General features: G+C 39.1%; 2 protein-coding genes across 2 annotated transcripts; both read left to right on the forward strand.

Annotated features, from left to right (window-relative positions):
- The first annotated feature begins 2,481 nt into the window (after positions 1-2,481).
- hoxd12a (homeobox D12a) lies at positions 2,482-5,096 on the forward strand. The gene is made up of 2 exons (XM_058617535.1): positions 2,482-3,101; positions 3,675-5,096. The coding sequence occupies exons 1-2, from the start codon at positions 2,531-2,533 to the stop codon at positions 3,911-3,913; spliced, it is 810 nt and encodes a 269-aa protein (XP_058473518.1). The 5' UTR covers positions 2,482-2,530; the 3' UTR covers positions 3,914-5,096.
- Positions 5,097-8,959: 3,863 nt separating this feature from the next.
- On the forward strand, positions 8,960-13,716 carry hoxd11a (homeobox D11a). Its single transcript, XM_058617547.1, has 2 exons — positions 8,960-9,768; positions 10,426-13,716. The coding sequence occupies exons 1-2, from the start codon at positions 9,132-9,134 to the stop codon at positions 10,659-10,661; spliced, it is 873 nt and encodes a 290-aa protein (XP_058473530.1). The 5' UTR covers positions 8,960-9,131; the 3' UTR covers positions 10,662-13,716.
- Positions 13,717-13,903: the final 187 nt, after the last annotated feature.

Here is a 13,903-nt window from a genome sequence, read left to right on the forward strand (position 1 = left end):
CTTGTTTTTATATGTAAATGTGAATTAATGCTTGAACAATAATATAAATACACACACACATATATATGTATAAATATTTATATATATATATATAATTACACATAGAAATACTAACTGTGGGATTTTTTAAGCAAACCTGCTGTCTATACAACACCACATTAGTAGATCCAAATATTCGTACGACAAACGTTGTTATGGCGCACCTCTTTTCTCTCATTAATTCGACAGAAAATCGTCGTTGTCTTTGTTTTTTATCAAATACAGGTGTTAGTTTCGAGTTCTCTACAGCAGAAATACATTTCAAATATTTCAGATTTAGATTATGAGTTAACATTTCGTCTTTCCATCGCTTAAATGAGTGTCACATGTGAAGCTGCTGTTAATTTTTAACACATTCTAGAATTTGCCTCAAATGTGGAGTGTGTGTGTTAATGTGTTAGTGTGTGTGTGTGTGTGTGTGTGTGTGTGTGTGTTCTACGCAGGCTCCTTGTCTTAACCTTGTGTGTGTCTGTGTGTGTTGATGTTGTATCACACATGGACAGTGATCCTCACTCTGACGCACACACGTTTAGTTTACGCAGTAAATCTCCACTGATCGAGTCGTCGCTCAAACCGCTGATGATGTTTAATTTCAGAATTAAGCCTCTGATAAACAATGTCTAACAAGGGCAACATGGCAGAGTGGAGGCCAAGGGTGAACGTATACTACCACCTATTGGAGAACAGCCGCAACAGCTCAAATGGCTGCTTATTGTCGCATAGTATTGATTTATTAGTTGTTGTCTCTCTGTCTGGTTTAAACCTGAACTATTAGTTTAATTTGAATGACTGTCGTCTATCTGTGAGAGCTGATGTTTGTTCGTCTTAGAAAAAAATACAACAAACCTTTTTAAACCTGGTCAAACACGATGGAGCCGGTATTAAAAGCATCTTTGACAGTCGAGCCATAATGTCTGTGGTGACAGTGAAATGAGAACAGTAATCTGAATAACAATGTGGTTAAAGGCCCAATGAAACACACACACACACACACACACACACACACACACACACACACACACACACACACACACACATCTCTTACTTATACCTAGTAACAATTATAATACTGTGGGGCTAATAACAATTCGTACATGTTTGAGTAGATTATCAGACGCAGTATATGTAAATGAAAATGTCAATATTTATTGTGATTATGACTGATAATAAACACTTGACCTTGTCCCTTGTTAAAACCCAATAGTAGTAGGAGTAAGAGTAGTGTGTGTGTGTGTGTGTGTGTGTGTGTGTGGCATATATTTGTTAACAAGCTATACAATGTTAAATGGCGCCTGCATGAGTCTGCACGAGTCCTCTGCGCATTTGTAGTTTATTTAAATTAATAAAGTGGTGTAATCATGTTTTGCACGTTATTCTTATACCTCTATTCCTACAGGTTATATTTATACGCTCGTCTGACTCGAGATTCAATGTTTGTGTATGTTTAGTATTCGTCGGACTGTGGGAAATTGTCCTTTTCTTCTCTCTGGAAAACAGCAATTTTCCCTTATTGCATTGTATAAATCAGCCCTAAATGCGTCAGGAGGTGAGGATTAAATTATATGAGGATAACATTCGAGTGAATGTGGCTTGTGTAAAACAAGTGGTTAAGAAAAAATGATTTTCAAAAATGACTCAAGGTATTCGTTAGCGAGTTGAATGATGTTTATCCTGGAGAGCTTCATACTGTGGGAGTTTTTTTTTATTCTCCCTCCTTTTTAAAAAGTCAGTGTGAATTTCGAACATTTCATCATATGTGTTGTACGGACTGTACAACACAGATGATGAAATGTTCGCCTCGAGGCAAAGTCGAATAAAGAGCGCATTGTTTACAAGGAAGGATGTGCATGAAGAGTGCACACCTCCAGGGCCACAGTGTACTTTGTAATAAAGTAATGGGTCTTCAATCTGTGAAAATCTAATGTGAGAAAGGGGAATTTTTATGACTCTGAGTAATACCTTGTAAAGTGGTTAGTAAATATATAATAGAAATGTTTTGATGAAGTGTTTCTCTCGTTTCAAGAAAACTATTTTTGATTCATTTGGAATCTTCATAAGAATTATGATTTCGGTGTTTACTGATGAGGCGATTATTGCCTCTGGACTATTTCTTGTCTTTGTGGGTCAGCCCACATACAGCCACATTGTTATTGTTCATGTCACAGCACCAAAATAAAATCAGCGCTCGCGTGCTTTCAAATAAGGACACTGAGGGCGACACAAGCCAAATCTTGTTCACATATTTCAAACCTTTTTCAGTGTAAATATAGACCACTGCACGCGTGGTTACAATTTAACTGAATCCTCCACCCACCCAATACCAAAATATTTCCTCATGGAGTATTTGGCTTTGCAGTACTTGGAGCAAGGGTGGAGCGGAACAACATACTTTGCATATCACGTGACGCCGTATTAACAAATCAACAATTACCTTCCCTTTATTCTTCAGGAGTTGCTAAAAGGCTTGCAAGAAGCGTTTGAGGGAAGCTCCATGGAAATGTGTGAGCGGAATCCTTTAAATCCCGGCTATGTTGGTTCTCTGTTGAATTTTGCGCCACCTGATTCGCTATATTTCTCCAACTTGCGCGGTAATGGAGCCCACATACCCGGGCTGCACCAGATCCCCTACAACAGGAGAGAGGTGTGCACGCTCCCGTGGACTTCCTCAAATTCGTGCACGTCCAGACCCACACCAGCACCACCAGCACCACAGAGCCGCGCCTTTGGAGGCTACTGTCCGCCGTTTCTGTCCAACTCGGTGTCTGTGAACAGCAGCTCCTCCAGCGGCCACATTAGGGCGCATGTGGAGGAGCCTGCTCGGTGCTTCCAGGACGCGGAGACCAAGGCGGAAGCGCCTGGCAGACCAGATGAAGTTTACGCCGGGGAGCATGGGAGCATCAGTGACGGCGGATACTCAAATCTACACAGCCGGTCTCACGGTTCTGCGGCCCAGACGGATCCGGAGTCAGCAGGCCCGCTACATGTGAACGGCACCAAACAGGAGCACAATCCACTTCAGCCACCACCGAGTAACACATGCTCCAGAACGAGTTATGCAGAAGGTTAAGTAGCCCTTATGATGATAATGATTATTATTATTATTGTTTATTTTACCACAAAGTATTTCTGCGCTTAATAATGATCTAATATCAGAGCAGCACCTTGTGTATTTGATGTATATGCTCACGAGTGGTTAATGTCTTGTTTTATGTCAGTAGGCAAACTGTTTATATCTCCTATAAGGCGATATCGTTATTAAAAGCCTTAGGAATTCTTATTGGTATGATATTGTTACATAGAGATATTAAGATCTAGTAGTTTATATGTGATATCGTATGACTGTCTTAGACTGTTAATAGTTAGTTTATCTCCTCTAATATAAATGTTGTTTTATTATTTCTACTTTGCCCTGACATATGGTACCGTTCATGGGAAAAAATAATAGTTCTATTCTATACTCATCCCTACATTAGGTGTACCATGTTATATTTACTCCATCTAACCATATGTTCGTAAGGTATGAGCAGTAGCATTGGCAGTGCTATTGTGTGAGCAGTGATTTCCCTTCAGAGAAAGTAAATGTTGGTGTTGATTTCAAAAGTATAAAAGCTCGTCTCCACCTCTGCTCCCTCCAGGTGGCCCCTGGTGCTCCTCACAAGTGAGAATCAGAAAGAAGAGGAAGCCTTACACGAAGCCACAGCTGGCTGAACTTGAGAATGAATTTATGATGAATGAATTTATCAACAGACAGAAACGAAAGGAGCTGTCAGACAGACTGGACCTCAGCGACCAACAGGTGAAAATATGGTTTCAGAACCGGAGGATGAAGAAGAAACGACTCATGATGCGCGACCAGGCTTTCTCCGCATACTGATGACCTTTGGACTTGATCGTGACCAGCAGCGCACAGAATATGTTGTGTTGTAGTATGGATGCTCCTGCTGCTCCTGCTCCTGCTACTGCAGCGCATCACGTGTCATCTCGGTTTGTGGCATTGACGTGTTTTTACAAATACGTGCAAAATGGCTATTTTACAGTCACGCAATAGGCTACAGTTGTATCAAGGCACACCGAGTTCAGATAGATTCTAGTAATGTTAATAACTATACAATACAGAAAGACATTTTACGCATTTGGTCATTTTTGTCCTCTGAGGTTGTCCAAATGCGCACAGAGGCCTTGACTGCAGTTGGGCCGTGGCGCGGTTAAAATAAACCTCAAAAGATGAATTATTTCTCTTCCAACACAAATATCAGGTCATTTTTAACAGGATCATAGTTGTGTCTGTTTTTGTGTATTTTGTATGATTGCCTGCGCATGTAGTGTAGGCCCTTTATGTGGAAGCAACAGTCAAGTTCATGTTTACTGACGAATACAAACGAATACATTTAAAAAATAAATATTACAAATATATTATATCTGCATGTCTTATTTCCCCCCGATGTATTGTAAGTCTGTTAAAGATAATGTCACATTTTGTTCTACATGTGGCCGCGTCCACATTCAAGGTCGGTCTGTGGAGGAGAAAAAAAATGTGGCGCATTTATTGGTAGAAAGTGTTTACTGCAAATGTCTGTGAAACAAAGTGAGACTGTGGACGTGTAATGTTTGTTGTGTTACGTAAAGTAACGTTGTAACTGTAGTGAATTAAGCTTGGATTTCTTTTCTTTTATTGTCCCACTTTGTCTTGTGTTGCTACAAACATGAATGTACGGTCATACCTAAGACTCATCTGCATTGAAACCACCCTTGCTATGAAACTCTATCCTTTATAATTATACTCGATTAATATTTAATACAAGGATTTAATCTTAACATTTGACTTTTGTTTTCGGAAAAAAAAAATATTCTAGAAAGCATGTTATTGATAAACCTAAATACGTGGAAGCGCCAATGCTGCGTTGTCTTTACGCACGGATTAGAGATATTGTAAAGTAGACGCAATCTATGACTGAACACATTTATAAATAAAGAGGATGTTAAATGATATAAAGGACAAGTTATTGTGCATTATGTGAGTCGTTTTATATTTTTTAAATAAAATCTGTATCTATGCGCCAACTGTACAGCGGGTATTGTTTCAGCATGATTATGTCAGTCGCTCACTAGTTACTCATTTGTATCTGTTAAATTCATATATATATGTATGTTAATTTTAAACTCTCACAGCAGTCATATCCCCCCAAATGTTTAGAATGATTTTTTAAATTGAGGAGGATTCATCCAGGAAACCTCGATGGTTACAGTCTGCGGCGGTGGATAAGGACTAATGCGCATTGGTGCTTGGATATGAACCGAATACTATTATACATTTTTAAATTCAGTTTTTTGTGCCCGAGCGTAAAGTGTTTGATCCATATCAAACAAATAAACGCTGATATCTCCCATTTAAAAAAAATAAAAATAAAATAAACGCTCAACAGTCTGCAGCTCTTAAAATACCTGTCCTCATCTATTCAAACAGACAGGGGAGACGCATAGTCACATATGACACAACACAACAGGCCGCTTTAGCAACATGATGCCATATGAATCCACAATCTTAAATCTATTTTAATATACAAATGCTTCAAACTACTCTTTGTTACAACTCCTATGTATATGTGTGTATTTTCTTAGGTTTTTGTATGTGCTCTTAGCTTTCGTCCTGAGCGCATGGCAGATGTCTGATTCCTCATCACAGTAAAAACACTACACAGCAGCAGCAGCTTCCAGTCACAGTCAAAGACCTTCACATGCCAGTGTGACCAAATGGATCTGGTTTTACTCACAATTAAAACATACAAATGCTGATTCCACTGTGTTACACATTACGTGTATTTTGAATCTGGCTTATGCGCAAAAAAAACAGTTTTTTCTTTTTTTTCTGTGTGCGTAATGGAAGATATTTTGGTGACGTGTGCTACGTATGTCTATATTTGCCTCTTTTTTACTATAAGATAAGTTAATCCTTTATTCGTCCCACATGGAGCAATTTGTGTCACATTAGCCAACAAGAAAAAAAAATAAAGACTATTAAATATGTGCAAGAAACAAATCAAAACGAGATAGACGACAATAGCCTCGCTATATGCAGTATAAACAAGTAAACATTTGGCTGTTTTTTTCAGTGGCGTCTATGAAAAATGCTTATTTTCCACCTTGTTTTAGAGGTGCGACAATGTTTAATCTTAATGATTTAAGATTCAACCGCCAGCAGAATACTACCCATGGAACCTTACAGGAGACTGAATCTAATAAAAGCTCCTCCCATTATATCATCATCATCTCGTCATCATCACATCATTACAGCAGCTACTGTCGTCCTGTAACACTGCAGTGTTATTATATTTTCATTTAAGTCACTCAAATTTGTAGCGAATCATGAAGCGATGCTTCTCATAGATCTGTTTTATCCATTTATCTGCAATAGCATGTGTGTGTGTGTGTGTGTGTGTGTGAAAGCCTCAAAGGATAATTGTCCCTTTTGATCTTCAGAGTCTTGAATATTATAAGTCGTGAGCGCTCATCTCAAGTGCTTCACGTACAGGCCGGTTGTTTTCCAGCTTGCTGCTTCTCTGTCACTCTTAAAATCCTCCACCACACCACCTTCTTTCACCTACTTCCAGCCTTTATTGCTCAGACTATTCTGTACAGCCACACAGACTTTTCTCGGTGAGCAATACAACGTTCTTTACCCTTTAGTGTTTGTTGCTTTATTGCTTTACAGCCAAACGCAGACAGACTGCGTCATGTAGCAGGCTCCTAAAGATAGTGGGGGCGCCAAAACAAAGTTAAGGTCAAGTTAGTAGGATGCGCATTGATACTTCCCATAACATGAGCACAAAGTTACTTCTGTGATACTATACACATGCAATTTCTGTAAAGTGAAATATATATTTATATCTTCTCCATATTTTTATAATGAGTGTCAGTTTTACGCACAGAAAACATGGCTCTGCAGCAACAAATATTTAAGCCTTTACATAAACACCAAAACACTGGGTTTTGTGCCATTTTAAATATAAATTATTGTGAACAAGTGAATAATTCCATATTATTTGTATTGTTGAACTGTTCTATATCTGCAACCTGTGTATGTAACTTTTTTATATCATGCCCAAAAGAGAAAGTGATAATCTTAAACAATAATTATAATAAAATGTACAATAAATATAGTGATATGGTAAACACAATACAAATGACAATTTGTCAAATACAAAAATAAAATAAATAAAACACAAAGGCCGACACTTACAAAGTTTTAGACAAACTGACGAGCAACAGGTCGCATTCACTTTTTTGTCTCTTAAATGAAAACAATTCGCTCTTATGCGATTGTAGAAAGGTTCAAATTATCGCCTTTTTAATTTGTAGATTAGTAGAACATAGTGTTTTTGTGTGGATTTTTGACCGTTAGCCGTAGTCGAGGGCTTTTAACGGGAAGTATAGTGAAGGACTGAGGAGAGAGGAGCCGACCACAAAGCAGATTTTACCCCCAATAACAATAAACCCAGTCGCCTTTGAGCTTCTTCCACATTGTGTGTGACCTTCAAACTTAAAGCTGTGAGGAATCTGTTCGTCTGACCAAAAGAACAGTGTTTCTACTGGAGACCCTTAATTTACATTTAACTTTTGGGGTCGATGTGTGGAACCAAAAAAATATCTAGCGTTTTTTTTTATTATTATTATTTCAATTAATACACATTAGTAATAAACTGTTCTAGTTGTGGCGAGAGAAAAATGGCATAAAAATGATACTCACATAAGTGAAAATATTAGGTCGAGGCTTGGAGATGTGGGGGTTATCCGTTCAGCAGAGTTTTAACTCCGTTTATCCCACAACAGAGAAGGAGGGAGGCCTAAACACTGCAGCTATGGCTGCTTTGGTGCAATAAAAGGAATTGGGTGCAGAGGCTTGTTGGTGAATTCTTGTTGGACATCACCTAGACCACAGACGGTCAGAGCTACATTTTTTGGACTTGGCAATGCGGTGATTCGGTGATTCATGTTTGCTGTCGACTTGGTTGGTGTTTGTTTCTGTTTTTTTCCAGACCCCAAATCAACTTTTTTTGTATTTGCAGTATCTAAACTGTCGTGGCCTGTTTGATTTGGCTGTTTGGAAATGCGTTCAACTCAACAATGAAAAACAAGGCAACAAATGTTTCAACAATCTGCTGCAAACAGGTTTTAAAGCTGGTGCACACCTGGGCTCTGCAATAGAATTTATTTATATTTGATATTTATGGCACCACAGCAGTTTTGTTGTTCTTTTGTGGTGCATACGCTTTTTTTGCACGCACTCTGACTCTGAATTTTAAACATTTCCCACTGCTAGTGTCTGTTTGTGTGTGTATTTAACTGTCCTCCAACCGTCATGGCGCTCTGTGTGTGTTATATGCAATGAACCTTAAAATGTATTTGCATAAAAAACCCAGTTAATGAGTCGCTCGTGAATCACAGACAATTCTGCAGCCTTCATGTCTGCACCATGAAGCAGCAGCAGCAGCAGCGGTGGTGCAGATACTGCGCTTCCATGGCCTTGGTGCCATTATTCCCCATGCTTTGCAGAATAAGCCTATGGAGGTCAACTCCAACGTTTCCAGCCTATTGCTGCTACATACATGCAAGCCTCCTCCTCCAAACGTGTGCAGATTGAGGAATGAGCCTTTGCGGTTGTCATTACATATCATTACACGACGAGGTTTGCGCTGCCGGAATGCTTTAAATCAAATATTCCATCGGTGGTTCACAAATTTCTTTTTTTTTTCTCTTTCTTTTTTTTTTTTTGCGTGAGCTATAGGGTAAGAAGGCTGGAGAGGAGTTTCCTCTGCACTCGGGGAGCCAATGAAGTCTCTTGCACGCGCTCACATGAGTTTCTCCGGACAGGTTTTAATGACTGATATTATGTATGGTAATTTCTTAGCTGGATCACATGACGCAATTACCTCAAGAATCGATCAAGATGTATTGCAGGTCTGCCTACGTTTCCGATTTTTTCTCCCTGGCGGGGTCTTTCCACGCGCCCGTGGTGCTACAGATGGACAAAGTTTAACACAGTCGCGCTGCCAATTCCTCTCCTCCCATGCAAAGAGGGAAAGGGAAGAAGAGATATGACGGAGTACGATGATCGCAGCTGTGCGTCAAATATGTATTTACCGAGCTGTACTTATTACGTTTCGACGCCCGATTTCACATCAGTGTCCTCGTTTTTACCGCAGACCACTTCGTGCCAGGTTAATTTCCCCTATTCTCCCAACCTAGCCCAGGTCCAACCTGTTCGAGAAGTCGCTTTCAGGGATTATGGACTGGACCACCCCAGCAAATGGCACTACAGGGGCAATTACGCGTCTTACTACTCGGCGGACGAGATAATGCACCGGGACTTGATCCAGTCCTCCAGCAGCAGCAGGGCGGAAGTGATTTTCAAAAACGAGTCCTTGTACGGCCACCACGGAGGTACCAGCTCGCCGTGCAATTTCTTCACCGGTGTCGGTCGAAACGGGGTTCTCCCCCAGGGCTTCGACCAGTTTTTTGACCCCCCTAACCCGGACAAGCTCAGCGCGGAGCTCCTCAAACAAAAGACAGACTGTGCTGCTCCGGGAGATGCTACAGAAAACGAGGAGCCTTTAACCAAAGTGGAGCAGCAGGAGCAGCAGCAGCAGCAGCAGCAGCAGCACAAAGCGGATCCGAGCGCGAGCGTGGACGAGGACTCATCCTCCAACTGCGGCGACAAGAACAACCAACAGAGTGGGTATCATTTTTTATCCCCTTTGTCTTGGATATAATGTGCTACCTTTTAGACAATGGAGAGTGCAGACTGCACTCATGTGCCCCAGCACTGTCGCTGTCCCGGGTTATGTGTCGCTTTATAAGCATGCAAAAGCTTTTATATCCCAATAAGATTTACTTTACGCTTGTAAAGGTATTTACAATGGAAGGAGTCAAGTAAGCGTAGTTTAAAGGTTACCTGGCGTCTAGTAACGTAGCTGGAATTGATTTGCAATGAGAGGAAATTGATTAAATTTACGCATTTTTATTGAAGTTAATGTTGCATGTTGTTCAGATAACAAAATATGTATAGGTTCGTTATATATATATATATATATATATATATATATATGTATATATATTATATATGCTTCGGTGTGAATTTTGTAACTGGAAGTGTGCTTAACATTCAGTGCAGTAAAGTTCATTTTAATGCAAATTCCTTTGGTGGTCGTGGTGTGTGTGTGTGTGTGTGTGTGTGTGTGTGTGAGAAGAGAGAGGGGGGGGGGGGCCTTTGTGCTGGAAAGAATAAATATACATATAATGTATATGTAAACACATTCACTGGACTTCTGTGGAATTCTCTTCACTCGTGCCTTCATTTTTTGTTCACGTGTGTTTCTGCTCCTGGTGCAGGTTCATCAACCAAGTCCAGGAAGAAGAGGTGTCCTTACTCCAAATACCAGATCCGAGAACTTGAACGAGAGTTTTTCTTCAACGTGTACATTAACAAAGAGAAGCGGCTGCAGTTGTCCAGGATGTTAAACCTGTCTGACCGCCAGGTGAAGATTTGGTTCCAGAACAGACGAATGAAGGAGAAAAAGCTGAACCGCGACCGCCTACAGTATTTCACCGGGAATCCTTTATTCTGATATTCTGACATGGCAACACACACACACACACACACACACACACACACACACACACACACACACACACACACACACACACACACATACACACACGTAAAGACTCTGTATATTTGTCCCATTCTCTCCAAACTGTTGATTTCACAGACATATGGCATTTTAAAAAACAAACAAGGTGCCACCCTCTCTTTTCTTGCATTTATTTATTCTGTGTTCCTATATTTCCGCGTAAGTGGCAACACATATTTCCCCAATGCGCGTGCTGCGTTTTTGCAAATTATTTATATTAACTATGTGTAGCCTTCTTCCTTAACTGTGTACTGTAATGTGCATTTATAAAGACGCATGTAATGTACGTTGTGGTGTGAAATTAAGTAGACACGAAACAAAACAAAACAAAAAAAACAATAAGTATTTTAGTCACAAAACGTGTCACATGAACCAAGTGGTGTGAAAACGTTCATGTGGGGATTTTTCTACACAGAGTGCAGAGGGTTTGCAGAGGGTTTGCTGATTGCAGGCCTAATGCTCCCGTTATTTCCTTTTCTTTCTAACACTGTGGTGTTTACTAAACCTTGAACCGTCTAGACAGTACAATAAACGTAGCTGTAAATGTCTAAATAGGGGGCTATTGGACTTTGGTGTCCCAGCCCCCCAGACCACAAGAAGACAACAAGACTTTTTATTTTCTTGACTCACAGTATAGTTTCACGTCAGGCTACAAATGTGAGGAGAATCCAAGAGAATTCGTCTATATTTAGCCTCCCTGCAACTGAACTGTTGCAGGGTTAACGTGGGGAACAATGGAATATATTTTGATGAGGACCGCCGTTTGAAAAGATAAGTAATCTTTCAAGTTTATGTGCTCGCGTAGAATTAATAATGGGCGTAATGTGGCTTTGGATCTGCTGCAGAGGAAGATGGTTTCTAAATATAACAAGGGAGGCAGAGGTGGAAAAAAACGGATTTTGCTCTTTAATTATTGCAGGTGAGAGTTGGATATGCAAGAAGTAAAGCCTTCACTTCACACATCACAGCAGCACTTGGCTATTATTCTTATTTTTGTAATGGCTCAACAAAATACATGCATTAATTCCACATCTAATCCCTTTGATACAAGTGTATATATATATATATATATATATATGTGTGTGTGTGTGTGTGTGTGTGTGTATATATATATATATATATATACATATGTACACATATGTGTGTGTGTTTTCATTTTTCGCTTCAAGTGTCTGCAGCAACAATTAGGCCTCGCTCCTCCTGTTTTCAGCGACCTTCAAGAAAACATTAGAGCGGGATTAATGCTTATTTCATTCGGTATACTTCCCCACAATGGCTGTTAGAAAACTGAGGTTTCATTAAGCGTTTAATTGGGTTGTCATCATGTCCTACAGTGAAATTACATGACCAACTGTGTTGAGTGTTTCACTCTGTTTCTCGGTGTATCCACATGAGGGCAGACTTGCTACTTGGGCTCGAGGTTGGAAATGCAGAGTTCAGCCAAATTGACACCCATGCAGCTTCACCCTGCACGAAAATTAGCCAGTAAAGGAAACTCCGTTCTATACAGTTTTTTTATATATATATAAAGGTTTTTATTTTGATTTCAACTGCACTCAGTCGCTATAAATGTGCTGTTTTCATCAAAGTTATTATTGGTTTATAAAAGGGAATATTTCCTGCCTGGTTTGAAACCAAACAATTAAAAAGCTGTATTTTCTCTGAAGGTCTAGCGAAAGTATTATTGAATGTAACACATGATCATTTTTTTTAATTACATTTTTATTTCACTCGTTGCTGTGTTTACATGAAGCGAATGCTGCGTGGTGTCGTTCCCACAGCAATTACACGCGTAAGTCACGTTCAAGGGTTTTAAAAGTGCAAGGAAAACAAAAGAAAATATAATTCCTCCTGTGTCTTTTTTGTCTTGTGAACTTTATAGACCTCGATGTGTACCTGAAGGCCACACAGAGTTATAGGCCACTGATATAGGCTCCACATAAGGCATCGTGCTGATTATAGATATAAATACCCTTTGTTTTTCTTTTTAAATATCATTTGAGTTTGGAGTCGTTGTTATTACAGTGTGTCCGCTTCTGTATTTCTTTCTACTTACTGTAAAATATTTGAGCTGAGCTCCCTCACTAAAGGCCTTGTTTTAGTTTCCCAATTTCTCTTTTCAATGTCCGTGTCCCCCCCTTTTTTTAAACTTCCAATCTTATTTTTTTGTATCCTTATATTTTAATCATCCATATGGCTATTGCCATTTTATAATTATTATAATAATATTATATTGCGTATACATGAATAATATACTTCCATATTAAATAGTTTTAGTGCGCCTGATGTAAAAAAAATGTTATCTCTGAGTGACTGTCGAAGGAAAAAAGAAAAATAATAATAATAATTAAAGCAAAACGGATGTTCGTGTTGTCAATTGTCTCGGTTAACTGTCTCAGTTTCAGTCAAAGATCTCAGTTCTTTTCTTTATTGACCAGTTTAAAAATAATAATAAATATGATGGGCTGTGGTTAATGGAATCTCCAAAGTTATTTCGTAATAAAACGGGGGGATAATAAACAGGCCTGTGTTTTTGTTGTGTGAATCCCGCAATGTTGTTGGTTTGCATAAAACAGTGTTTACACATTTCTAACACTTTGTGACGTTTGTTTTGTTTGAACTTGTCGCATCGATACCAAAGATAATTTTATTTCAAAACCCATTGCATGTTTTTATTATTTTCATTATTACTGTTAGGACATAAAGACTAATAGATTGTTGGTCGGTTTATTTTTCCAGCACAAGTTGATTTTACTTTTATTTTCCTCAGTCTTTATCTTGTACACATTTGTCCTCCTTGAAGACAAAATCAATGGAACCCTAAGCAAATATATTCACGTGACCACCACATTCTTTTTTTTTTCTTTTTTTTTGAAAAACCCTTAACTTTGTATTCTAACGTCAAAAAAAATACACTTGTGACAAAATGCAAACAACGACATTGCCGTTAATAATGTGTGTAATAATAAAAGACACATTTCTATCTGGATTAAGTGGATTTATTTCATGGCTGTAAAGCTCTAATGTTGACCTTCATGCAGACGAGACCTTCAAATGGCTGATTTAAGTTTGGAAATGGTGGATTGACATTTCCCTGCACAGGCTCTTTAGTGGAATTCTAACATCTTGCAGAAAATGAAAAGAAAAAGCAAAGAGGACATTTCTCTTTTGACATT

This window comes from Solea solea, chromosome 2 (assembly GCF_958295425.1).
Source record: "Solea solea chromosome 2, fSolSol10.1, whole genome shotgun sequence".
Classification (NCBI taxonomy): domain Eukaryota; kingdom Metazoa; phylum Chordata; class Actinopteri; order Pleuronectiformes; family Soleidae; genus Solea; species Solea solea.

Excerpts from the sequence above, each read along its gene's own strand:
- hoxd12a (XM_058617535.1), top strand. The coding sequence starts at position 2,531 with ATGGAAATGTGTGAGCGGAATCCTTTAAATCCCGGCTATGTTGGTTCT. Across the intron at positions 3,102-3,674 it reads CAGAACGAGTTATGCAGAAG|GTGGCCCCTGGTGCTCCTCA; the intron begins GTTAAGTAGCCC and ends TGCTCCCTCCAG.
- hoxd11a (XM_058617547.1), top strand. The coding sequence starts at position 9,132 with ATGACGGAGTACGATGATCGCAGCTGTGCGTCAAATATGTATTTACCG. Across the intron at positions 9,769-10,425 it reads CGACAAGAACAACCAACAGA|GTTCATCAACCAAGTCCAGG; the intron begins GTGGGTATCATT and ends CTCCTGGTGCAG.